The sequence below is a fragment of the Scardinius erythrophthalmus genome, assembly GCF_964197995.2.
Source record: "Scardinius erythrophthalmus genome assembly, chromosome: 23".
Lineage (NCBI taxonomy): Eukaryota > Metazoa > Chordata > Actinopteri > Cypriniformes > Leuciscidae > Scardinius > Scardinius erythrophthalmus.
In genome coordinates, this window is record NC_138243.1 from 26,528,033 (window position 1) to 26,554,618 (window position 26,586).

A 26,586-nucleotide genomic window follows, 5' to 3' on the forward strand; every position below is an offset into this window, starting at 1 on the left:
AATATATAGCTATTTACATTATTATTTTAGTTAAATATTGATAGAAATATTGTAATTACTGAGAGAATTTTCATTTTTGGGTGAACTAATCCTTTAAATAAAATTTTGGCATGTAGTCTTCCAAGTATCTCTCTGTTAAGTAAACAATATTGTCAAGAAATTATTCAAGACTGGTTAAATAATAATTAAACAAAGGAAGAAACAAGAACAAGAAAAAACAACTGAATAAGTTACTAATTTCCAGGTATTCCTATGCGTGGGAGGGACTGACGGACGGATAAATAAATACTTCTTTCAATTTCGGATTTTTTACAAAAATACTACCAATACTAGAATACGGTAAGAACTTATTTATTATAGTATTGACTTGCACCGAAGTATCTGTACATCCTTAAATACAAGTGCTTATGGCTCAGTAACATTTAAGCCATTTAGAAATCACCCTTTTTCATTAAGCTGAGTATATCCTGAATTTCAAAGTGTGCAATCAGACATAAAGACTAAACGCATATCTGGGATCGTTTGTGACAATCGCATCTGATGCATAATGCCAAGAGAGGAAGAACACTTGTAATGTAGAAAGCATTTTAACAACAATCAAAAGAAAGTCAGGCCATTCGGAAATCGTATTACAAGGGTGGCCGTGCACTCAAAGCAAATGTGTCCGAAACGCGTGTCTCGGAACAGGCCGGGTTTTTTTGCGTCTTAATCCAGTTAAAATCACGGCAACATGAGCCCAACAGGAAACTGGGAGCAATTCAATCTGCAATTCTCCTGCTTATTAGGAAGCTGAGTGCTGGCTAGCGCAGGCTTGTGAGCTTAGTGCTGCACCAGAGAACAGGGCCGCTCACCACAGCCAAACCCAGAGACGGAGAGCCCAGTGCTGGGTAAACAACCACGCCACACAGCCTTCTTCCGGCCCCCTCAAGAAGCCCTCGATTGGAGGTGCGGGAAGAGAAAACAATGAAGCTTATCCCAAAGACTCGTCTGTCCCTTTCCCAAAGCCCACGACAAAGCCATGAATACTGTGGAGGCCGATCTCCCTGGCAGACTTTAATCCGTGGAGAAAAAAAAACCCCGATGAGGATGCTTGGGGCAAAGCGACTGCACATCGACTTTGATCTGTGCAGAAGTTGACTTTATTGTGGGGGTCTTTTGAAAGCTGTGGTTTGAGCAGCCAGCTGTTTAAGATGGGAAAGAACCTCCCAGAATCTTAAACTCAAAAGGATGTGGAAAACAGACTGAGAAAACTGACTGATCATGCAGAACCAAACCATATATGATTTACATTCAGACTTCAAAAGCAGATTGTAAGAGGTTTAACACATACTCCATTGGTCCAAATCCAGACAGTCTGCATGTGACGGGCATCAAATCCCCATTGCTTTCACACTTTTAGACACTTTTGAATCAACAGAACAGACGAATGAGGACAGAAAAGCATAGTGAGGATTTCCCACATGAGCACCAAAGCTCAATGTGTCCTGAACTGTTAGGCCACAGCTCAAACACCCATCTGGCACTGGTAGCATGAACCATATACAGCGTCTGGACAAAGAAGACAGATGCAAATCCCAGTTGGTTAAAGTGATGAAGTGATAAATCATGATTTAAAAGATGATTATTTGTAGCACAGCATTTGGTTGAAATGTATTTGTTTATCAAGGTGATGTGCCATTTACAATTGAATTGAGACCAGTTTCATTTCAGTTCTTGAATTTTAATTTAATTTTAACTGATGTAGCAAACAGGATTAGTTGAATTTAAGAAAAATGTGTAGAATTGTATTTTTTTAAGAAGAAAAATTATTGAAGACTTTTTTTTTAAAGATGAAACTATGCCTTGTCTGAAAGCTTCAGACAGTTTTAAGTTTCAAAACGTCAAAAAAATGTGTTCAATTTAAAAATATTTATTGCACATAACAGGGTGGAAGAACAATTAGTTTTCCCAGAATGCAATTTTCTGTTGAATTTCTCTGGATTGTAAATTCCACTTCATTTACGTCCAATTCAACTTCCTGTTTGGTGCGGACAATTCGATTCAAATTCCAACTCATGAATTGAAAAGTCGTCAATTCTAAAATTCAGAATTTTTTCACAATTCTGATACTACAACATAAGGCTATCAATAAAATTTAATTACATAAAATAAGATTTCTGTGAATAATCGTGACTAATGCTACAAATAATGCTACTTTTCTCAGCCCTAGGAAAAAGAATGTAACTGAAACGGTCTCTATATACAAAAATACATTCAACCTACAATAGAGGTCAGTTATCTGTACAACTGCAACAGAAGCGCCATGATGTTAAGCAATGCCACCAGAAAGCTTTTAGAGGCCGTCATGACATAAACGCATATTTCAGATGATCCACCGTCACTTAAGAAATGAGTTCCCTACCGTTTATATGATTGTGGTCAATCAATGGAAAACCAAATTAGGTTTCCAAAGATCACATTTTGTTGGGATAAGAAGTAAAACCGTTTCCAATTTAAGCATTAGCAAGATCATATTACATATTCCAATCGACTTTACTATCATGAAGTGACCATGAGAATGGATACCAGGATGAATTTAGGTTATATTAATGTGCTAATAATGAATGAAACTGGGGACGTCCAGGCTCTTTTGCTCTCTGGGTTCGCCTTGACATATCTTCTGCTAGCTCGCGTGACGCACATCCCCGAGCAACAGCAGTATCAGGAGCATCCAAGGGCCTGTGCCTGGATATGACAACCACACACTTGGCTCTTATCGCGAAGAGGAAACCAGCGTCAGCGTCCTTATGGGACATTAGTCTTGAGCAGATCGCATTAAACTCTTATATCTGCCTGAGGATCAATTAGCATGGCATTCAACACCACTCGCAGGACCCTCGGAGTGCATTAGAACTCCCCGACAGCCCAAAACGAACACAGTGACACGGTGTAATGAGGGAGAACAGACTCGGCCGCCATGTCAGGGTATGGTTTTATAGTAACTCCATTAACGTGACCACCGACAGAGAAGTCATTATGCTGAAAATGAACTGATGCGAGGCCGGGTCAAAGACCTCAACTATGGAGGAAGCCATCCGAGGGCCAAAAAGCAGAAGACCCAGAATGAGAAAGCAAAACATGTCATATTCAAAATAGCATACTTCCAAGCTATTCGTACTATTTCTGCTGTATAAATATGAAAGTTTTTAATATCAATTGTAAAGAAAAAATGCATATGAAAATTGCGTATGAGAATTATATTGATTTACAATCTGTAAATGATGACATTTTTCCTTTATACACAAAACTGTTATTTTTATATAATATATGATCTCAGAGTTTGAAATTAACTTTTTCACTCACTGGCCAATTTGGCTACTTAATTTGTAAGTTACAGGCCATTCAGAGCTTCTACAAGCCAAAAAAAAAAACAGCTTAACTATGTCACAGCTATATATATATATATATATATATATATATATATATATATATATATATATATATATATATATATTAGGGCTGTCAATCGATTAAATAATTTAATCGCGATTAAATCATGAGTTAACTCACGATTAATCACAATTTTTTTATTTGTTCTAAATGTACCTTAATTTAATACTTTTCAAGTTTGTAATACTCTAATCAACATGGGCATGGATAATTATGGATGATTTATGCAAATGTATGTTTATTATTGAAACCATAGTCAACACAGAGCATGAAGACGAGATATGTTTCAAAGGTCATAGATGTTTTTCAAAGAACTTGTTCATGTCTATAAGACACATAGAAAGAACAAAGAAATACCAGGTTCCCATTACTTCTTTCTTTGCACTGAGCAATTCACTAACACAAACATGTTTAGATTTTTGCAAGACAGGGCAGCTCTTCTGAAAATGCTAAATAGAGCAGTACCGGTGGAACCGGTAGATTCTCAGAAACTAAATAAGGTTTGGGCGCTTTTTTGAAGGGAAAAAATCGCTAAAGGGGTCTGCAGTGTCGCTAAGTTGGCAACACTGTGTATCTCCATTTCTCCAACTAGGGGTTGGGCCACGGGTCAAACAGAAAATACGCGCTGCGTTAATCGCGCTTTAAAATATTTGTGCCGTTAATATGATTTTGCGTTAACGCGTTATTAACACGCTAACTTTGACAGCACTAATATATATATATATATATATATAAAGCTATATAAATAAAATTTCATACATTAATTTCTTATTCAAACAAAATCCAGTCATCCAGCCATCTCCTCTCCTCCTCTTTCATCCTCATCACCAAAAATGTGTTTTAGGTGGACAGATCAATTCAGTACAAAGAACATTAAAAAAAAAAATGTAGGATGTTGGAAAATAACGATGTCTTTCTGTTAACCAAGTGCTTTTTAATCTGCAATGCAAATGAACAAGCGCACAGTTATTTGTTGCGTAGTGATGTGCATGTACAAGTATGCCAGATATGAGCTGATTCTGCGCAATATGCTGTATTTAATATATCATGATGACTCACGAGTTGAGTATTTGCACTAAATCTGAGCAGATTTGCCTTACACAAACTTCCCCAACAAAGTGAGTAAATACGTAACACGCCTAATTAGTGATTTGACAGCGTTCCACGGTTCATTTTTACATGCATTTGGCGGGTGTTAATTTCAAACTCTTTATGATATATGTGGACAGCACTCTGAAATGTTTATCATCCCATATTATCCATTAAGAAACAGTAGTATCCAGTACACATTTCCTAATAACCAGTATACTAGTATGCCCTTGCGAACACAGCCAGTGAAAAACCACAGCCAGGGGGAGAACCATCCCATCGCACTCATGGAGAGAGGTGACATTTTGACCTTGTCTTGGAAAGTGACCTCTAGGAAGCTCTCTTTGGAAGTGTTCTCAGAAACGAGCGCTCCCTGAGGGAGGATGAGGAGAGGTGAGAGGGAAGGAATGAGGGCTTTATTCCCTCTTGCTATGGCTTTTATTCTTAGCACAAAAGCCACCGCACTGACGCTGGCACGTAGGATGGCACTGCACGTCTGCCTGAGCCTCTGATATCCTCCGAATTAGGATGCGAACAACTCCCTTGTGCAAGTTTATTACATTGCCGGGAAAACGAAGCACATGTGCCACGCAGCCCAAACAGAATCGAGCAACATCTGTAAGACGATGTGAAACGGCGTTCACTACCCACTTTATTTTCGTAATTTTGTGAAACAGGATATTTAATCAGAGACAAATGTTTTGGAAAAAATGCTTTTAAGATTTTTTTAAGAATTCAGCAAGGATACATTAAACGTATCAAAAGTGACAATCAAGATATTTCAAATAAATGCTGTTTCTTTTGAACTTACTATTCATCAAAGAATCCTGAATTAATTTCAGTTTCCTTAAACATATTAAGCAGTACAACTTTTCAACACTGATATTAATAAGAAATGTTTCTTGATTAGAAAATCAGCATATTATTATGATTTCTGAAGGATCATGTGACACTGAAGACTAGAAAATTCAGATTTGAATCACAGGAATAAACTACATTTTAAAATGTATTCAAATAGAGTTAATGAATATATATATATATATATATATATATATATAAGATTTATAAAAAAATTTTTTTTTTAAGAAATCACAATATTACTGTTTCTACTATTATTTTTGGTTAAATAAATGCAGATTTGTTGAGCATAAGAGACTTCTTTCAAAAATATTTGGAAAATCTCAGAACTTTTGAGTGGTAGTGTATGAGTGCGTGTGTATATATGCATTAAAGGGATGGTTCGGAGTAAAATCAACCTAGGGTCCTTTGCACCATGACCTCGAGCCAAACACCCCCCCAGAAGCTTTTTTCCCTTGGTTGAACATTATTAAAGTTAGAGCTTATTTAGAGATATCAGCCGAATGGCTTAGTGCAGGCGCTAATGGATCCTATGATGTATCTCGTAAATTACCCCACTAATAATGCCCAGAATGGTACCAAACTTCTACAGTAGAACAAATAGGTTCTGTACTCATAAAACGAGGCATTGGAAAGTTTGTAAGTACATCAGGAGTATGCATCGCTTTCTGACAGGACTTTTCCGGCTTTTTGGCTCGAGGTCATGGTGCAAAGGACCCTAGGTTCAAATTACTCTGACCCATCCCTTTAAGCGTCATAATAGAGTCAGAAAAAGGATTCGTAAAACATTTTGATAAAATACTTTTTTTTTTTTTTAGCAATGTGCACTGATTAATCATTCATAAAAAGAACCAGAAACACGTATTCATAAACTTCATCAATTTAGATTTTTTAAAACTACAGTCATAGCTGCAAAGTGCATTATAGCTGCAAAGTGTATTTGCTGTACATTGGCAATTAGTCCCAGTGAGCAGCCGATGTATTGGACGGAGATGTTCTCGTTTGACAATCTAGCTCTCTCTGTAATTACTCCTGTTGTGCCTACACTCCAGACGCTCTCAGAGGAAATTCAGCTAATTGGTGCTGGAAAGAGAAATGAGTTTTGGGGCCAAACCAGTGATCTTCGGCATCGCTGCGCTCTTTACTCGTCTTCTAAACTGCGCTTTTGAGGTGTGCGCTACAGCAGACAGTGTGTTTGGGTAAAAGAAAGCGTGTCTATAATTGAACGTTTACATCTCCCTCCAAGGTGAAACGAGGAGAACTTTAGGTCCCGTGTGCTCTTGTTTGCGAGAGTTAAGGTGACCAGAAGCCCGAGGTACACGGGAAATTGAATCACACTTCCTTCCTGTAAGACTCAGCAGCATTTGTTCTTACTCAGAACCACACTGCAAAGAATAAAGCCTTTCAGAAGCACAAACATCACTGCACTGAAGCACTACAGCCTCATGGGAAATACCATTTGCATTGTGAAGTAAATCACAATGGAGCTGATAAACATCTATCTATCTATCTATCTATCTATCTATCTATCTATCTATCTATCTATCTATCTATCTATCTATCTATCTATCTATCTATCTATCTATCTATCTATCTATCTATCTATCTATCTATCTATCTATCTATCTATCTATCTATCTATACATCCATCCATCCATCCATCCATCCATCCATCCATGCCCTGAGCTTTAAGTACTACACCACACCATTCACTCAGCCATCAATCCACTGTGAGAGTAACTTACGTAGTCATGGAATGCCTTGGCTTCACTGGAATGCTCACAGGTTTCTCTCCTTTCAGGTGCTGCACAGTACAAATCCCAGAATACACTGCAAAACACACAAGGATGGATGAAGCAGTAGCCATGAACAACACATCAGCACATGAGAAACATTTAACAACGTGAATCTTACCACCACCATGAATGTAGGAATCCTGGAGGCTCTCCTAACGTTATGTTCTTCTCCCATCTTATCTGGAAAGAAAGGAGAAAAAACCCACCGTAAACCTTGTTCAATAGACTTTCTTTTCATTAAATGTCCATCAGCATGTTTTTTTTTTGTACTCAGCCAGGCTAACTGATCAATACGGTGTCTACTTTTGCCGAGGTTGTGATTCCCCCTTGTGTCAGTTCCAAAATATATCAACATCTTTGTCAATGGATAATGCACATCTGTTCACAAATATAATAAAAAATGTAAAATTTGTCAAATCTGTTTCATTTAATTTCAGAAAATGGAATTTAATGGAAAAATTCAATTACAGTTTATATTATCAGCAAAAAAAAAAAGCAAATTCCAGAATTTTTGGCTATTTTATTAGTTACCTAGAAATAATGCAACAGAAATAGTTATCATTTTACATCATAACTTTTCTTTGTTTGAGAACATTGTTTATTTCCAGGTTTAAATGGGATTTTAATTTCCAGATTTTCAATGTCCACTACTGTTCTTTATTTGATTTTTTTACTGTTTTTGAAAGAAGTATCTTATGTTAACAAATGCTGCATTCATTTGATCAAAAATACATAAAACAGTAATATTGTGAAATATTATTACAACTTGAAATAACTGCTTTTTGTTTAAATATATTTTAACAAGTCATTTATTTCTCTGAACAAAGCTGAATTTTCAGGATCATTACTCCAGTCTACAGTGTCACATGACCCTCCAGAAATCAGTCAAATATGCTGATATTCTGCTCAAGAAACATTCATTATTATCAGTGTTTAAAACAGTTGTGCAGTGTAATATTTTTAAGAAAACTGTGATAGATTTTTCCCCAGGATTCTTTGAAAGAACAGCATTTATTTGAAATATAATTTTTTGTAACATTATAAATGTCTTTACTGTCACTTTCAATCAATTAAATTAAATGTGTAAATTAAATTTACAGAATTTCACTTGGGCCAATTGAAACATTTAGATGTGACCAGTCACTAGAACATTTTGAGCTGGGGAGGTTAGAATTTTTTTTACAGTGCATTATTGTGATTTCTAAGATGACTTGTACTCTTAAGCGTGTATGACTCATATGCAAATAATGGTGAGACTATAAATATCAAAGCAGTGCTTCAAAATGTCATGGTTTCCTTCACATAGATCAATCCCACAATGCCTCAGTGACATTGAAAGGAAATCATTCAGGCATAAATGATTGTGATTTCCCTTAAAGTATTGCATCACAAATAAGATGAGCAGCTGATACAGAACAAAGCAAACATGCGCTTTTAACCATAAAAAAGGTGATGATCAACATGCCAGCACTGCTCCAGCGTTTCTGCTGAAACAATTTAGTCGTTTTTACAGCGATGCACTGACTCTCCTCCAATCCCATTAAGTGGACACCAAACATCTAATGTGTCCTGCTTGCTCAGCATATCATCTGCGTGTAATTAAATTAGCTGGAGCCCCAGGGGGCGGGCCAATGCTTACGAGGCCGTGTGCCTGGATGGCACATCGATAAGCAGGAGCTTAAATAAACCCGCCGCTGGCTCACCTCTGACAGGAAGGTCTGTGCCGACTTCTGGGCTCCTACATGTAACAAGTACTCATACACGTAGAGTGCTAGCCTGCAAAACACAGAGAGAGAAAATCTCATTAATTCATGTAAGATGCACTATTCAATTCTAGTTTCTTTTTAGATATTTGGAAAATAATACAAATGTATCTGAACAAAGGCTACATACTTCGGACTTCCAGGGCCCTATTTTAACGATCTAAGCACACAGTCTAAAGCGCACGGCGCGAGCGCACTAACGACGGGAAAATGGTTGCTGTATGTTGCCGGTCTAAAAGGGTTGTCTCTATTCTCTTAAAGGTGCTCTAAGCGATGTCACACATTTTTTAGGCCAAAATTTTTTTTGTCACATACAGCAAACATCTCCTCACCATCCGCTAGCTGCCTGTCCCCTGAACACACTTGTCATGATTCTCATAGAAGCAGAAACGGTAGTCGGATCTAAATGCAGCAGTAGACTTTAATAGACTCAGAACTAGATAAACTCAGCACGGGAAACAGGTACATGCACACAGAACCTACATACAATAACTGACCAGGAACAAGAGAGCACACAGGGTTTAAATACACAGAGGGGGATCAGGGAACGAGACACAGCTGGGGCAAATGAGAACAACGAGAAGGACCATACAAACTAACAAGACAACACACCTGAAACAAGGGAACTAATGATTAAGCAAGCTAGGGATAATTGAACACAATAAGCACCGGCAAAATCAAGGAGACTGAATAAAATAAAACAAAGTCCAAACACAAACAAAACATGACAAAAACAGAACCTGGTTGTCACATAATTCCCCCCTTCCAGAAGGCGTGACCTCACGCCATTCAAGACGACAACCTGGGAGGGGAGGGCGGGCGTCCTGAAGTCCCAGACAGAGTAGCTAGAGACCATGGATTCCAGGACGACATCGGAGCGGGTGGCCACGGCGGGGCAGGTCGTGCGGGTGGCCACGGCGGGGCAGGTCGTGCGGGTGGCCACGGCGGGGCAGGTCGTGCGGGTGGCCACGGCGGGGCACCCTTGGACGGGGACCAGAACGAAGCAGACTCAAATGGAAGCCCTGTCGGCGGAAACTCAGACGGGAACCAGAGTGAAGCAGACTCAGACGGGGACCAGGGTGAAACAGACTCAGAAGGGGGCCAAGGCGTATGAAGCACAGAACTGGACGGAACCAGCAGCATAGAAAGTTCAGGCGACACAGGAAGCTCAGACGTGTAAAGCCGTGCAAGGGTCCATGTAGGCGCCGACTCCATGGCCCTCTCAGGGTACCTACTGCCCCCCCCCAAAAAATACTTGGGGAAATCCACGGAAGAAACCTCCGGGCTGTAAGCGGGCTCAAGAGAAGCCTCCCGGAGCTTAAGAAGCAGGGCCGGCAGGGCGAGGCGCAGAGGCGGGGCCGGCAGGGCGAGGCGCAGAGGCGGGGCCGGCAGGGCGAGGCGCAGAGGCGGGGCCGGCAGGGCGAGGCGCAGAGGCGGGGCCGGCAGGGCGAGGCGCAGAGGCGGGGCCGGCAGGGCGAGGCGCAGAGGCGGGACCTCTGAAGCCAATCGAGCCGAGCGGGTCCTCCTCTTCTTCCTCCTACGTCGGCGAAGGCGCGCCACCGGTGCCTCAGACAACTGGGCAGGGCTGGACTCAGACAACTGGGCAGGGCTGGACTCAGACAACTGGGCAGGGCTGGACTCAGACAACTGGGCAGGGCTGGACTCAGACAACTGGGCAGGGCTGGACTCAGACAACTGGGCAGGGCTGGACTCAGACAACTGGGCAGGGCTGGACTCAGACAACTGGGCAGGGCTGGACTCAGACAACTGGGCAGGGCTGGACTCAGACAACTGGGCAGGGCTGGACTCAGACAACTGGGCAGGGCTGGACTCAGACAACTGGGCAGGGCTGGACTCAGACAACTGGGCAGGGCTGGACTCAGACAACTGGGCAGGGCTGGACTCAGACAACTGGGCAGGGCTGGACTCAGACAACTGGGCAGGGCTGGACTCAGACAACTGGGCAGGGCTGGACTCAGACAACTGGGCAGGGCTGGACTCAGACAACTGGGCAGGGCTGGACTCAGACAACTGGGCAGGGCTGGACTCAGACAACTGGGCAGGGCTGGACTCAGACAACTGGGCAGGGCTGGACTCAGACAACTGGGCAGGGCTGGACTCAGACAACTGGGCAGGGCTGGACTCAGACAACTGGGCAGGGCTGGACTCAGACAACTGGGCAGGGCTGGACTCAGACAACTGGGCAGGGCTGGACTCAGACAACTGGGCAGGGCTGGACTCAGGGCAGACTCGATGAGCAGAATCAGCGGGACCCTCTTGAAGCGTTGGCTCCACAAGACTCATTTGTAGTGCTAGTTCGGCAGGATCTTCCCGCAGCGTTGGTTCGACGGAGAACGTGTGTAAAGCTGAATCAATGGGACTCACGTGAAGCGCTGACTTGGTGGAGCACGTGAGAAGCACTGGTTCAATAAAGCCCACGTGAAGCACTTGTACCTCCTCCGCTAAGCCCACTGAAAACAACGAACCACTCATGGAAAGAGCCCACTCGATATACTGAATCAGAGTCCCGTTAGGCTCAGGCATCGACGAGTAGAGGGGCTCGGACAGTCCTCCACGGAAAAACAACATCAAACAGACCTCATCCAGAGGAGTCTGATAAGCCAGTTCCAGAAAGTCTGTCACGTAGTCCTCGATGAGTCGATTCCCCTGACGGAGACACATGATCTCTGCTACAGGATGCATAACGGGGTCCTGGGAACTACCTGCTAGATCCTCTGTAGTGTTCAGTTATTCTGTCATGATTCTCATAGAAGCAGAAACGGTAGTCGGATCTAAATGCAGCAGTAGACTTTAATAGACTCAGAACTAGATAAACTCAGCACGGGAAACAGGTACATGCACACAGAACCTACATACAATAACTGACCAGGAACAAGAGAGCACACAGGGTTTAAATACACAGAGGGGGATCAGGGAACGAGACACAGCTGGGGCAAATGAGAACAACGAGAAGGACCATACAAACTAACAAGACAACACACCTGAAACAAGGGAACTAATGATTAAGCAAGCTAGGGATAATTGAACACAATAAGCACCGGCAAAATCAAGGAGACTGAATAAAATAAAACAAAGTCCAAACACAAACAAAACATGACAAAAACAGAACCTGGTTGTCACAACACTGTAAAAAAACGCGGTCTCTGTAGACACCCCAGGCTCCAGAAATGGCAAGAAAAACAAACTGGGCTAACCCGCACCACGAAACATAACAAACTGTTCCAGCCAATAACCGACAAGAGGGATTTGGGGGGATAGTGCGCGGATGAGGAGGAGGGAGGGTCTAGCTAGCCTCCGTTTTGTTTGACAATACCTCGAACGTCAACAAGAAGTGACGTCACCCAACATCACTTAGAGCACCTTTAATGAGTAATGGGTGTGTTTTGGGTGTAACGTGCAATAAACCAATCAGAGTCTCATTTCCCATTCCCTTTAAAAGCCAGTTGCGCTCGCACCATGGCGGATTCGCTATTTACATGGTGGAATTTGCAAGCGGAAAAACTGAACGCTTCTCTAGCGAGGAAACGGATCTGCTCGTGCGCGAGGTTAAAGCACGCAAACAGACCATCTACGGGACAAAGTGTACGCGCGTTGTGGACCAGGCTTATATCTACAAATTAACATTGAAACTTTTGTTGTCACTAGCTATATTTCCATCCAAATTTGCGAATTTAACTAGTTAGTCGAAGAGAACAAAATCGTCACTTCCTTATAAACTGCCATTAAAAATCACTAAGAAAAGTAGGAAATGCCACTTTAATCGATAAAATAATTTTCATATATAATAAATTACTTGTGTCTAGAGCGTGCAGACAAAGCGCAATAAATGTGACATCTTGCGCCTGGAGAAAGACACCTGCTGCTCAGGAACGCAGTCGTTTTATACAGTTCTGGAAGGTAATTAACCACTTAATTACAGCCTTTGCTCAAGCATTTCAGAACAACCAAAACAGGATTTTAGATGCTGTGCAAAAAGATTGGTCCGCTGGATAGTCCAGCTATGCCAGTTATGATTTTTTTTTTTTTTTTGGTGTACATAGAGGAATTTATTCGGTAAATGTGTTTCCATCGTAGTTTATGTGCATTTTTTCTTAAATGGAATTGAATTTCCATCCAGACTTTTTTTACGCAATATCCCAAAATGCACATAAAAATAGGTGGATGGAAACATAGCTACTGTTCAAAAGCAAGTATCACACTATCTGAGACCTAATATACAACAACATTAAATATTATTATGAAATTAGGGCACTGCAATACATTAATATGCAATTACATTAATACATTAATCCCAAAACAACAATTTAATTGCAAATATAATAATAAAAAAAAAAAACAGCTGCATTCATTTTTAAACATGTTAAAAAGACCACATTAATTGCACCTTTCGGTGTAATACAGGTATTGAATCACTCACTCAACCGTTTCGTTCAAAGACTCGGGTGCATTCAGGAACGAAACAACACTTTATGTGCCTATACAGCGAGTCAGTCGCACATCGGTTCTGTAACTTAGGAAGTTTAGTGGGCTGAGAAAGAAAAACGCAGTTTTGTGATACATCAATTAATACTCAATATTAATGAAATGAAATCGGCGTATTGTCAAAAACAAAAGCTATGACTGCTGCGTATTTATCCTTAAATGGACACTGTTTTGCGCTTCAATACAATGTAGATGCATTCGCTCAGCGCTGTGTTGCACAACTTTGCCACACAGATTTTAATAGTTTGTCAGCTAAATAAAACAGGCAGTGTGCCTAAGAAATGGACTAATGGGTAATGTGGGAGCAGTTTCTGTTTCCATACACCTATTTCTCTGACACGTGTATGGTTAGCCATATTGAACCTATATGTCTACACAGAAGAAAGCCTTGTCTAGGCTCTGCCCCGGTACGATTTGTGTCAAGCCATCAGTTATGGTTGTTTGAGGAGAAAGAGATGAAATGGGGTTGCAATAAACACTTCAAGAATGCGTACAACTGTAGCAGCGGATGAATTTATTATGTTGTGCGGATCTGAGGAACAACTGATGACGGCATGGTTTGATCTAAGGTTGACCAATCAGCGGAAAGGGGCGTTTCGTTCCAGCCTAAATGTATTTCCAGTTGGTGCATTAGAACAAAGTGTGATGAAAACTACAATAAAAATATGAAAAAACTACATGAGATTAGATTTTTTTTAATATATATATATATATATATATATATATATATATATATATACATGAGAGTAGTCAAATTTGTAATAATAACTAAACAGTTTCTTAGTTTTTACGAGAAAACTAATCACCTGAAGGTATACAGACCAAAACCTTATACAGTCAAATGTAAAATTTTGTGATTCAAAAATAAATCAAGTATGCAATTTGGAACATTTGATTTATATGTATAAATTGCGTAAATCAAAATAGTATCTGATTGATTTCCATATGCTAAAGTGGCCATGATTGGAATTGAAAATGTCCGATTGAGTGTGATTTTTGCTGTTCACACTGTCATCCAAAACAAGTGAATTTGAACCACATAGACTGAAGTGTGAACATGCAGTACAGCCAAAGTTTCTAAAATCAACAAATGCCAAATGCCATTCATTTTTCATTTTAAAATTGAATAGCCGCTGTGACACTTCACTCCTCGAGCAGGCATAAAAAATAAGGAAAAGGTCACGCAAAGAGATTGCACTCGAACAGAGGCCACAGAAAGACAAACTTTACATGCAGATCAGCTTTCCTGATGCCAAACAATCTATCAAACAAAATGAGACGTCAGAGGCATCACTTTAGCTGTCAGCATAGCCCAAAAACTACCATTTCCTTTGAATGATGAACATGGTGACTGGGAGAAGAGAGTGAGGCCCACGTTCATTTATCGATCTGAAGCGTTTTCAGATTTGATCACTTAACTCAGCGAGGTCCATTTGCGAAATATTTATACTCACCCAAACCATCAGTGTGAGATCTGTCTTTAGTTTATATAGCCTAACAGTTAAGGCATTGCCAGGTGGTTGCCAAGGTCCATTTGGTTGCTATGCGGTTGCTTGGGTGGTTATTGAATGGTTCAAATCAAATGAGCTCACTCGAAGTCTCCACGATCCATAGATTCCTCCTTCTGTGTAAATCTATGGGTTTTTTCATCTAATTTATTGTCCGCCATACTAAAATTGAAAGTTTCAACACGTTTGAAAGTTTACAGAAAAGTGCTAGCACACCAGCACATGATTTGAGTTATTATTCAAGCACAAGTAATGGGGGACTAGTTAAAGTTAACTCAGATTTTGCTCTATAAGTATTCTAGTCTAGTCTAGTCTAATCAGATTGATATAAGGAAAATAATGCAAATGTAGCTAAACAGTTTCACAGGACTTTTTACTTCCAGTCTTAAACCTACAAATTAACGTGTTGTTGTCACTGTTCAAAAGCATACTGTATATCACAATATCTGAGACCTAATATATTAATATTATACAAATATTATAATATAAAGGTTGTGAATAAAGAGTCACTTATTAAACTCACAGTTTTCACAGTGTAACCACTGTAACATTAAATCCCCAAATTAATGTAGACTCAACATAAAGAAAATATAATTTACTTAATTGCCCAATAAATAATAATAAATGTTAGCCACAAAAATGGAGAAATAAAATCGATGCTGCATAATTTTATAATGTTGGGCTAAATAAATAATTAAATAAATAATTTAAATACTATAATGGACTAGATAAAGTTTAATTCTTTCATTTAGGTTTGCAATTTTTCTGATCTATATGCATATAATCGCATATGAATATGCTGCACAGTCAAATGTACAATCAATACTGCATGTAAAACCAGAGAACAGCACTTTGATCAGCTGAGTTCAGCCAGTATTCACTAGTAGTGATTTTACATTCGATTACAAACAGTTCATCAAACGCCCCCTTAACCCTGAGTGTCAGATACTGATTAAGAGACAAGACCAATAAAACCTGATTTATTGCACATCTAATTCATCCTTTCCAAACTATGAAGAAACTTATGTCCCAACAATCTCAGTGCAAAACAACGAGTATGAAGGCAGCAATAATGACAGTGAGGGAATGGAGAAGCCCAAAGTGCCACAGCGCATCATTTTAGTACGAATGCAAATGAGTTTCAGAAGCATTTTGCTCTTCCTGTCATTACCAGAGCCTCACAGACTCAGCGGCCGGTCGGTAATATGCCTCCAAATGAATTCTAATGAACGACCAGTACAGAGCTTACACAAAGAGACGTGCGTTCGCTTACATCAGCGCCAAAATAAGAGCGTGTGGAATGTGAACGATCGCAGGTATAGAGAAATGAATGACGAGACAGGAAGAGAGAAGGAATATTAGAGGAACAAAGGAGCACGAGCAAGGGCTAAGTGGTAAGGATAATAACTATGGATACTGACGCAAATAGCGACGAAGATGAAAGGATCTGGGTGGGTGAAAAAATGGGGGGCAATTAATACTCAAGAGGTCTAGAAACTTTGGTAATGTCATACTGATGGGTATGACGGGGGGAGAGGCGCAGTAAAAAAATACCCCCTAGCAGGTCTGCACAATGAGCTGCATAGAAAACACGAGTACTGAAACATTTAACGGAGAAGCTCAGAGAATTTTAATCATCAAATGCTACGCTGAAACATAATTATAGTATAGGCCTATATGTTCTTTTGGGCTATATTGTAGTATCTGTATACACACACACACACACACACACACACACACACACACACACACACACGCACACACACACACACACACACACACGCACACACACAAACAGATGACAACAGAAATCTCTCTCTCTCTCTCTCTCTCTCTCTCTCTCTCTCATATATATATATATATATATATATATATAGACACTTCCAAAAACGAAAACTTATTTTTTTTAAATAAAAACAGGATTATATTATTATTTATATAATAATAATAGTAGGAATAATATTTATTTATTTATGGATGCACAATATATACAAATTTAAATGATATTGCAACATGGCCTAGTGCGATTATTAAATGGCAAAGGTTGTCATTTAATTAGATAAATATATGCGCTACAGGTTTCAGAGTACGGCCTTAAGGAATTCAAATTCAAATTCACACAAAATGATGTAAAAAAATAGCGAGTATACTATGAAACAGTTGGTTATGTCTTAAGTAAATGTAAATAGTTGAGAAGTAAATGCATGTGTACAGTATCAGTATATTAAATCGGTACATTCACTCTTAAAGTGACAGTAGCCTAATTTTCAAGCTACTGTCCGGTTTTTAATGTTAAAAAACACTCACTGCTTTAGACTGGATAACTTTTGTAACTTTCATAAGGATGTTTAATTTATACAGTGTTATTTTACATTTGCTTACTATATAAATTTTTTGTGTTAGACCTACCTGAAAAACCTGAAAAGCACTGTTTATTTCATTTGTATCTTTGTTAAATTGTATTTATTTGTGCTTTTGCTTGTAATTTGAGATAACACTTTATTTTACAGTGTCCTTGTTACATATGTTACATGTACTTACTGTAGTAATAACAGTAAATTATGCATAATTACATGCAATTAACCCTCAACCAAAACCTAACCCTATACTAAGTACATGTAGTTAATTATAATTACTCAGTATTAAACATATAAAGACACCTTAAAATAAAGTGTAACCTAATTTTATTATTTGTTTTTATTTTTTGTTTTTATGTTTTTTTAATTTATATAAGTTAGGCTAGTAATTTTAGCTTTGGTATCGAAAATGGAGCAGAGAATTGTGAATTTTCACTGGTATCTAAAATTTTGATGTCATTACTGCCTGTTTTTGCAAAAACATTTTCATGGCCAGAAAAAATATATATGACCGGCAAGTTTTCTTAAGCTGCACTTAAATTAATAGAGTGCAGCGTTTCACTCTGAAACATGAAACAGCCTAAATGAAAGCTCAATGGTTTAACTTACGAAGATTAAGAACTTAAGATGCAAGTAGCATTGTAAATTTACAGTTGTGCAATAACTATAAAAACTTGAAAGATTTTATTTTTAAAATTCTGATCACTTACTTACTGATATATAAATAAATAAAAAGTGTGCATCAAAATCAATGTGCACAGGGTGAAAAACATCTTGTAGTGTGTGCCTGGCCTAAGCAAGCTAGATAAATACATAGTTGGGAAGTTGGCGCACAAGCCAACATGACATATTGATGAGCAATCGATGCTTAGACACATCCTGATGCAACTCAAGACAAACAAAACAAACCGAGAGAAACGTGATTTCTAATGGTCATTCCTTCAGTGGATAGTTCCACTGTATCTGTGCAAATGACTGTTTTTCTGTCTGTGTTTTTCTGTCTCTTCCCCCTTGAGATAAAACACTGATGGGAGGGGGTGTGGGGGGTGGGAGCATTAATGTTTCATAACAGTGGGGAGGTCCAGATTCGGATAAGAGATGAAAGGAGTGTTTGGGTGAATGGAGTAATGAGAGAAATGTGGAAAACATCGATGACCTATCTGCTCTGAGACGATCGGCACCCAAACAAAGATGGTCGGGTTTCTACATCAGGTCATTCGAGGATGAAGGCAGGTGTGCGACAATCTTCCACAAACACATCATGTACATTTCTCATGAGAAATCTTTCTTTACAGGTGCTGTGGGCAATTTTTTTTGGTGTTAAAACACTATCAGTGTCTTAATGTACAAAGACAAAGTAAACAATTCGAGTGGACCCCAAAGAGTACAAAGAGTGTAAACACACTGTATCACTATTACATTGCCCTGTTTGAACAGCCCAACACCTCAGTGCTCAGTCTGTTTGTCCAAACAATGGTGCATAAAACAGATTATTGGTGCATTAATGGTGATGCAGCTATTGCTCATATTAAGTGAATTCAAAGTAACAGCTTAGCAACTGCATAGCAACACCCTGGCAACCACCCAGAACATGACGACAACCACTTTTGCATGGACAAGAGCCACTCATGTGGATCAAAAAAGTGTTCTTATCAATAAATCTTTTTTTCACCAAAAAGCTAATAATTCACTAAAAAACATATAAAACATGCAACACAATTACTAAAACTTTAACAACAATTAAAATCAAAATAGATTTCAAAATATTAACAAAAACTATAAGAATATATACCTCTGTTCAGAGGCCCTTTCTTGTTATCAAGTGGCTCTTAAGTTCACACTTGAAACAAGTTTAATTCTTTTATAAAATTTGTGTCTACAAATATACTTAGACTCCTGAAAGAGTGATTAAAGTTGCAGAGAGAAAGTAGCGACAGATCTTTTCATCCATATTGTGACGTACATCTGAGTGAATTATCGAAAAGAAAATTTGGGTTCAATCCATCGGTTGTTGATGGAGGCAGAACTAAAGGCGATCTTGCAGACATATTGATTAAAAATTTTATGCCAAAAATGAAACGTACGCATAAATGAATTGTTCACATTAAGATCAACAACGTGCATTTAGAAAATAGAATATCTAGGATGAATATCTATTTCTTGCTGACTTAAGCATCTTTATACAGCTTCCAAGTTCAAACAAATTACTACAAAGCAGAGATTTTTCATCCATTTTTTGGCATGACAGAATAGAATGAAATGCTTCATTCATTTTGTTCATTCATGAACAAGATGCCTCATTCAGTGCTGCTCCGAGCCATTTTCATTCAGTAGGTTTAACTAATGAAATGCTTGATCAAAGCACACAATCGAATGCAGAGCTCCAGACTACCATTTGAGAGCAGTAGCACTGGTGCCACTAAGTTCAACAGATGGTGGCGCCAGCACCTGAGCTGGTAATGCTGGGGGGATTTTTAATCATAAAGTTAATTTAATCAAAAAATTACTATTGTTTTGCATTAATAAGTGCAGTTAATAATAGTACATGTTTGTCTATTGGAAATTTGACAATAAAGCACTGAGCTTGAATTGAGATGCAGATAAAATTAACTTTTATTAACAACAGTAACAAGCAAAAGCCTGATTTTTATAGTGAAAATTGAAATGTTCTACTCTTATTAAATGTGCCATTGTTCATGAACTGACGACAGCTTCAGTGATTATAAAAGGAGCGCTCTTTACTCATTTTCTGTGTAATTCAGTCACAATTTGAAGGAAAGTTTCTGTTTTTAATGAAATTTTGTGACTTTTTTCCCATATATTAGGGAGTGGAAATGACTCAGTCAGTAAGTGTTCCTCTGCCGCCATCTACTGGTTATAGTCTTGGTCTTTTTTTAGGCGTAGGGCCATAAAATGTTCGTTCAATCATTTCGTTCGGTCGGAATGAAATGACTCCATGGGCCCTATTTTAACGATCTGAAACGCAAGTATCAAGCGCGAAACGCAAGTAACTTTGTGGGAGGGTCTTGGGCGCTGTTGCTATTATACCGGCGGAATAAATGACTCTTGCACCCGACACAAATCTAAAATGGGTTGGTCTGAAGTAGCTTTATTATTCATAGGTGTGATTTGGGCGTAACGTGAAATAAACGGAGCGACATCTCACATTCCCTTTAAGAGCAGGCGCGCTTGTGCCATGGCGGATTGCTATTATAACGGCGCACACCAGGAGCGGTTCACAGCCAAGGAGAGCAACGTTCTCGTCAGGGCCATAAAAGACAGAGAAGTTACATTGGGGGTGGGAGAAACCCACCCAAATTAGCTTCGGTTAAACAGTCGTATAATAATTTGAGTAAATGTGTGAGCTAGATTTATGCCTATTTTTTCACATCTTCATGGACACAACAATGATTTCCCTCGTGTGTTAATATTTTTCCTTGTAATAATGTATGGTTTTATAAAAATGAGAACTGCTGCATCTGTGTGTAGATGAGATAAGCAAAGTGTATGCATGTTGTGCACATGCTACATTGATTATGGCCAAGCATGCGCCCTTAAAATAGCATATGAATAACATGCGCAACGCGCCACTGACTTTAGACAAGGTTTTACCTGGTCAGTGGCGGAATTGTTTTCTAAACCAGCAAAATAGCACCAGGGAACGTTTGCGCCGGAACACGCCTCCTCTTTGTGCTGAACCCCCCCCCGACCCCCCCCCCCCCCCCCCGGGAGCACATGTTCATTCCCTAACTTACCGACGTGCGTCTGTGGAGGGAAAAGCCCGCTGTGCATCGGGTGCAAAATAGGAATGATACATGCGTCGGTGTACAAAGTCAATTGCGCTGGGTGCAAGATAGGGCCCAATGTGTTCCCTGTCAGTCAATGTGTGTTTGCATACCACTGCGCAACCTGTTCACACAGACATCACACGTCATCAGCGTGTTTCACGTACGCTGTGCAGACAAGGCGAGAATAGCATGCAAACAGCAACAACCCTTCCTTCTGAACTGACAACAAGTGGCAAGTATCTACATTTCAGGTTTGATAGTACAGTTGTATGTACCGCTGACTTAGTCTTAGCCTCAGCCTTCTCCCCTCACTGTACTGTAAAGTCTTCTCACCGGTGAACGACACATGATGTAATCTAATGACGTTGTCTCTGATCGTCTCGCTTCTGGTCTGTGCGCGTTCATGTGTTTTGCAGGGAGGGTGGAATCGCATGCTTTCAATGCTAGCAGACTAAAGTTAGCATTTCCCAGTTCACCTATTGCACCTTTAAAATTGGATAATATTTAGAGCTTTAAAGTGCTGGAAAAAGTGTGAAGCACTTGAAATCCCTTGAAAAGTGCTTGAATTTTACTCTTGACACTTGACTATTTCTTTCACAATACCATGGATACAGTTAGCATTGCTACATTAAATCCATGGTGAATGTTGGTGATTTGTAAACTGAAAAGCCTTCTATAACTTGTTTGTTCATGGCCCAATGTTTCTCTTGGGTTCCACATCAGCGCTGTTTGATATGATATCTATGGTAAAAGAGAATTCTGTGCCAAATTTGGATGCTTCCCACTAGGGATGTCCCGATACCACTTTTTCACTTCCGATACCGATGCCGCAGCTTTGCCACCTAAAAACATCTCACTCAAATGGAGATCAAATACTTCTCCAGTATATAGTCCACAACAACAGTTGATTATGAAAGACTGCCACCCTTTATTCAAACACTACAAAAAATTAATTAATAAATAAATAAATACAAATACAGGTACTCTCTCTCTCTCTCTCACACACACACACACACACACACACACACACACACACACACACACACACACACACACACACACACACACACACACACACACACACCAAATTCCATACAGAGGTATGAGGGATTTGTTACTCTCTCTCTCTCTCTCTCTCTCTCTCTCTCTCTCATTTATTTTATGTCATTAAAGTCTTTAAATTTTCGCCGGTTCCCGCCTCCTTCTAACAAAGAACTGCGTTACACTGGTGCAGAAACCCGGGAAGGAAGAAGGAGGCGGGAACCGGCGGACATTTAAAGACTTTAATGACATAAAATAAATCAACAACAAAACGAAAGTAAAAGAATGCAGCCCCTCACGGATGAGTGCTGTCACATAATAAAACATAAAAAACCACAACATAACTCCAGGCCTGTCCTCTCTCGCTCGTCGCTCCTCCTTTATGCTTCCGCTCCTTCGTGAGAGATACGAGACCGGTGCGTCGCGCAGGTGTCGCTCATCAGTAATCACGCCACCGGCCTCGTGCCGCTCTCTCACGGCCCTCGGCCTCGTCCTGCTCGCCACACTAATATTCAAGCATTTAGGCGATGGTTTAAGCTAGATTTTCCCATGGTTTGTGTTGGATAGGTATCGGATCATATTTTTTTCTCCCCTCCGATCTCCGATCTAGCGTTCTGGGCCAGTATCGGCACGATACCGATGACATGGATCGGATCGGGACATACCTACTTCCCACTAGATCTCGCAGCGAAATTATTAATAATGTAGTGAATTCAAACTCTTTCTCACTTGATCTCCGAGCGCTCACGTGATCAAGATCGGCCCGTGAGTAAACCTGTTCTGAGCTTGCAGCTCAAACCAGTCGTGTGGTTTTGCTTCACTTTACGTAACATAAAAGTCAGGTATTTTCAGTTGGGCAACGTGGTGGTGGCACCAGTGCGACCTCTAACAAAATTAAGTCACACCGGCAGGAAAAAAGGTCACAAAATGCGACCATTTGGTTGCAGTCTGGAGCCCTGGAATGCTATTCGAAGCGTTCACACACTGCAAAAGGGAGAGTCAGTAAATGAAAAATACGAATCAGTTCATTGAAGTAAACAAGATTGAATCATTCCTTTAAAAGATTCATTCGCGTATGGACCACCACTAGTTAGCAGTTTACATTGTATACAAGTTTGCCGTCCATTCGAAGACAACAGGGAAGCGTGTTTAGATCCAGCCGATCAAACCAGATCTGTCTGGGAGCCCAGATTACAGGTATTGCCTGTCAAGCTTCGTCATGAGCACAGATAATAGACCGTGCCCAAGAGACGGATATAAGGAAATAAACCGCAGTTGCTTGGCAATAGTGTCCCCGTTCGGTTAAATTTTAAACAAGTTAATCACACCAGCACCAAAATAAGTTGTGAGACTGTTGGGAGATCAGGGCTTAAGGCAAAACAGCGTTTAGGGAGCGAGAGACGTCTGGAAGAATTCGGCTGAGTCACACCTGCGCAGAGGAGGCAAAGCTTATGCCAATTTGCAACTGCCTTCCCTGAAAATGTTCCTTGCCTGCCATTATCTTCTGCAGCCAGACTCTGCTGTCTCCCCAAGGGAGCGGGGCAAGGAGCCATCTCTGCCTGAAGCCCGCTGACGTGGATCTTCGAGGGCCTCTCGCCTGGGTGACTGGGCAGAGAGGAGCAGAGAAGAGACAGAACGTTCTGAGGATGCCGTTGACATACAGGGAAAAACAAACAGTTTCATCAGCATGTCCCCTGAGGCTGGATCCAGGAAAAGTGTCTGCCGCAACCACATCCAACAGGATGCTTTTGAAAGCAGGAGCATATGTATCTGCTGCTTCAAAGTGGCATTCTTTATATTCAAGTGGTACTTCATTATGACTTGACATCCAACAACCTGGAGAGATGCTAGTACGGCTAGTCAAAGCATTTGCACGTAAAGTTCCTAACATATGCACTGCTGTGCGCACTGATTCAAAAACTAGCAAATCCATTCATAAAGTGAAGAACTGATAAACAGCAGAATGAAATATCATTCACATTAAGGCTGACGCAACAAATCGATTTGACAATGAAATCTGCCTTAAAAATGTTCGCCTAAGAAAAGTTTAGCACAATGATAAGGATTTTTTTTTTTCAGAATTCGACTTGCTCTACCAACATTTCCAACACAATTTTTTCAAATAAATGTATATTTTTAAATTTAGATTTTCTAATTAGAAAATGTATTTAATTGTTACATGCAATATTTGTTTTAAATTATAATTAGTTATTATTCTACTATATAAATGTACATTTATAAATACATACAGTACTAAGATTTTTTATTAAAGAAATGTTAATTTTTTTTAGCAAGAATGTGTTTAATTGACACTAAAGATGTTTATAATGTTATAAAATATTTCTGTTTCATTTAAATCATGTTCCTTTCTATTCAACTTTCTATTCAAAGAATCCTTGAAAATGTATCACAATTTCCAAAACATTAAGCAACGCAACTGTTTTTTGCAGCAAATCAGCATATTAGAATGATTTCTGAAGTATCGTGTGACCGTAATGATGCTGAAAATTCAGCTTTACAGGAAAAAAAAAGATTTTCAAAGATTTTCAAATAGAAAACCTTTATTGTAATACTAGGCTAGGCTATTTCACAATATTACTATTTTACTGTATTTTTGATTAAATAAATAAGCCTTGGTGAGTTTTAGACTAGGTGAGCTTCTTTCAAAAACAAACAAACAAACAAAAATCGAGTAGTGTACATATATATATATATATATATATATATATATATATATATATATATATATATATATATATATATATATATATATATATATATATATATATATATATATATATATATATATTTAATATCAAAGTTTTCTTTTCAAACTAAATCTGCAATAATAGCAAGACATTTTACAGGTACTCCAAGACAACCATAAATCCATAAAAATAAAAAGAATTGCTGGAAAATGATGGCAAAACATAACTGCGCCTGTAGACAACACATTGCGTGACCTCCCATGACCCCTACAAGCCCTCAAGTGTTTCATGTGCAGACATTCCTGATGCTTAACCTTTTATTAAGCATAATGCACTCAGGCCTTGCCATCTGGCCTGATCTGAAAGTAACAATTCATAAACATAACAGGAAGTTGATCAGATGGACATAGCGCACCCTCCGACAAAATGACTTAAAAAACACTGATGTTTTCTTACGATGAAAGGGCTAGCGAAAACCATCAAGATTGATTCACAAACCAAGAGGCAGTTTCCTCAATCATGTGTGTGTTTGAGAAGGTCAAAACAATAACTTTTCTTGATGAGATAAAAGGAAACGTCCTAATGATTTCCTTTTTTTTTTAAAGACAGGAAGAGCAGAAGTTTTAAACATCCTGTTTTATAGTGGAAAGAAAGGCAGCCCCAACTTGAGATGCTTTGAGCTTTATCCAGGAAGTAAGACTGACAATGCCATGACCCATGTCATGTCATTTGATGATAAGCAAAAGTCTTTTATTACTGCAGAGAAGTGACCTTTCATAAAGTGCGGTGCGAGGAGAGGTCACTCACAGACAGCTTTTACACTCATGGTTTGGATTTTTACAGAATAAATGAGGGCTCATGGGACACTTCAGATTGGTCACTTGAGTTCAGCAGCTTCACAAAACATAACTAACAATTTCAAGAAGCAATGTAAAACATTGACAAATAGGGATGGGTATCAAAACACATTTTCTGATTCACAAGCTTTCAATTCGAATTGATTCAGATTCAATTTAATTTAATTGCTATGTAATAGACAAGTTTGAGAGTTTTTTTTAAAGATTTCCAAGATTTCCTACATAATGTCTAAAAATAATTTTAACATTTACATTTTTGAATTTGAAATACAATAGTGGCCAAAAGTGATGTCTGGATGACATATTTGTTTTTAATGACCCTAAAAGTTCGATTAAACTATCAAAATATGTGAAGAATATTATATACACACCCTGAAAAAAATGATTTGTTGAATTTAATCAATTTTTTTTATCGTAAGTGATTGCACACAATTGATTTTAGCTACATTTAAACAAATGCATTAAGTTGAACATGCATTTTGTTTAAATGTAGCTAAAATCAATTGTGTGCAACCACTTACGATACAAAATTTGATTAAATTCAACAAATTTTTTCAGTGCAAAAAAAAACATACATTGTCTACAACATAATCAGTTATTAATATTTCATTGGTTCTCTCTTGTTTTTGAATGTGTTCATAATTTCTTATATTACAGCCTGGCCAAAAATGTTGTCCGCACAATTTTGCCATAATTCATTGTGTTATCACAAATAAAACAATTGACTCCAAGCACAACTACGCAATATGCTTACAATTTTTTTTTTTAAATATATAATAAAAGAATAATAATAACTTTTTAAATTATATTTGGATAAAGGGTGAAGATATCAAGTTTCCAAGGCCAGAAATCACTTTTGGTCACCACAGTATATCATGTTAGATGCATT

General features: G+C 39.1%; 1 protein-coding gene across 5 annotated transcripts in view; it reads right to left on the reverse strand.

Moving 5' to 3' along the window:
* ssbp2b (single stranded DNA binding protein 2b) overlaps window positions 1-26,586 on the reverse strand; it is a 76,018-nt gene that overhangs the window by 36,945 nt on the left and 12,487 nt on the right. For 3 of the 5 annotated variants that reach the window (XM_081354485.1, XM_081354488.1, XM_081354486.1), the window contains exons 2-4: window positions 8,876-8,948; window positions 7,291-7,352; window positions 7,122-7,206 (exon numbers count right to left, since the gene is read on the reverse strand). In XM_081354485.1, the coding sequence (XP_081210611.1) occupies window positions 7,122-7,206; window positions 7,291-7,352; window positions 8,876-8,948 (220 nt within the window). Of the gene's footprint in view, window positions 1-7,121; window positions 7,207-7,290; window positions 7,353-8,875; window positions 8,949-23,561; window positions 23,738-26,586 lie in introns of all 5 variants that reach the window. The other 2 variants (XM_081354484.1, XM_081354487.1) reach the window with 2 other exon arrangements.